Source organism: Cebus imitator, unplaced genomic scaffold, assembly GCF_001604975.1.
Source record: "Cebus imitator isolate Cc_AM_T3 unplaced genomic scaffold, Cebus_imitator-1.0 Scaffold96, whole genome shotgun sequence".
In the NCBI taxonomy this organism is placed as follows: Eukaryota; Metazoa; Chordata; class Mammalia; order Primates; family Cebidae; genus Cebus; species Cebus imitator.
This window is the reverse complement of record NW_016107411.1, coordinates 2,247,857-2,248,378: the sequence shown is the minus strand read 5'-3', so window position 1 is coordinate 2,248,378 and position 522 is coordinate 2,247,857. Positions and strand designations below refer to the sequence as shown.

Below are 522 nucleotides of genomic sequence, written 5' to 3'. Positions count from 1 at the left end.
GTAGCTGGCCCCAGGGTCTGGCCACACTAGAGACTAGACAGATGAACCGACGCTACTATGAGAACTACGTGGCCAAGCGCATCCCTGGCAAGCAGGCTGTTGTCGTGATGGCCTGTGAGAACCAGCATATGGGTGATGACATGGTGCAAGAGCCAGGCCTTGTCATGATATTTGCGCATGGCGTGGAAGAAATATAGAACTCGACTGGCTATCAGGAAGAGATGGAAATCAGAGAATCCCATCATTCCAGCAGCTGGGACCTGAGTCCTCCCCATTATCCTTAATATTGTGGCTTATAGCTGAGCCACACATCTCCCTGCTCTTCTGGCACTGAAGGGCTCTGGGGTACTTTGCTCAGCCTTTCGGGTGGGAAACCCAGATTTCCTCCCCTTGCCATATTCCCCTAAAATGTCTATAAATTATCAGTTTGGGTGGGAAAGCCCCCACTTCCATCCATTTTCCTGCTTAGGGTCCCTGGTTCGAGATATTTTCAGAAAGCACAAAGAGATTCATTTTCTCTGG

General features: G+C 50.0%; 1 protein-coding gene across 1 annotated transcript in view; it reads left to right on the top strand.

The window, feature by feature from the left end:
* The window catches only part of RNF41 (ring finger protein 41), a 38,878-nt gene extending 38,681 nt beyond the window's left edge, over nt 1-197 (top strand). The window contains exon 6 of the mRNA XM_037741253.1: nt 5-197. Within this exon, the coding sequence (XP_037597181.1) occupies nt 5-197 (193 nt within the window). The remainder of the gene's footprint in view (nt 1-4) is intronic.
* The last annotated feature ends 325 nt before the right edge of the window (nt 198-522 follow it).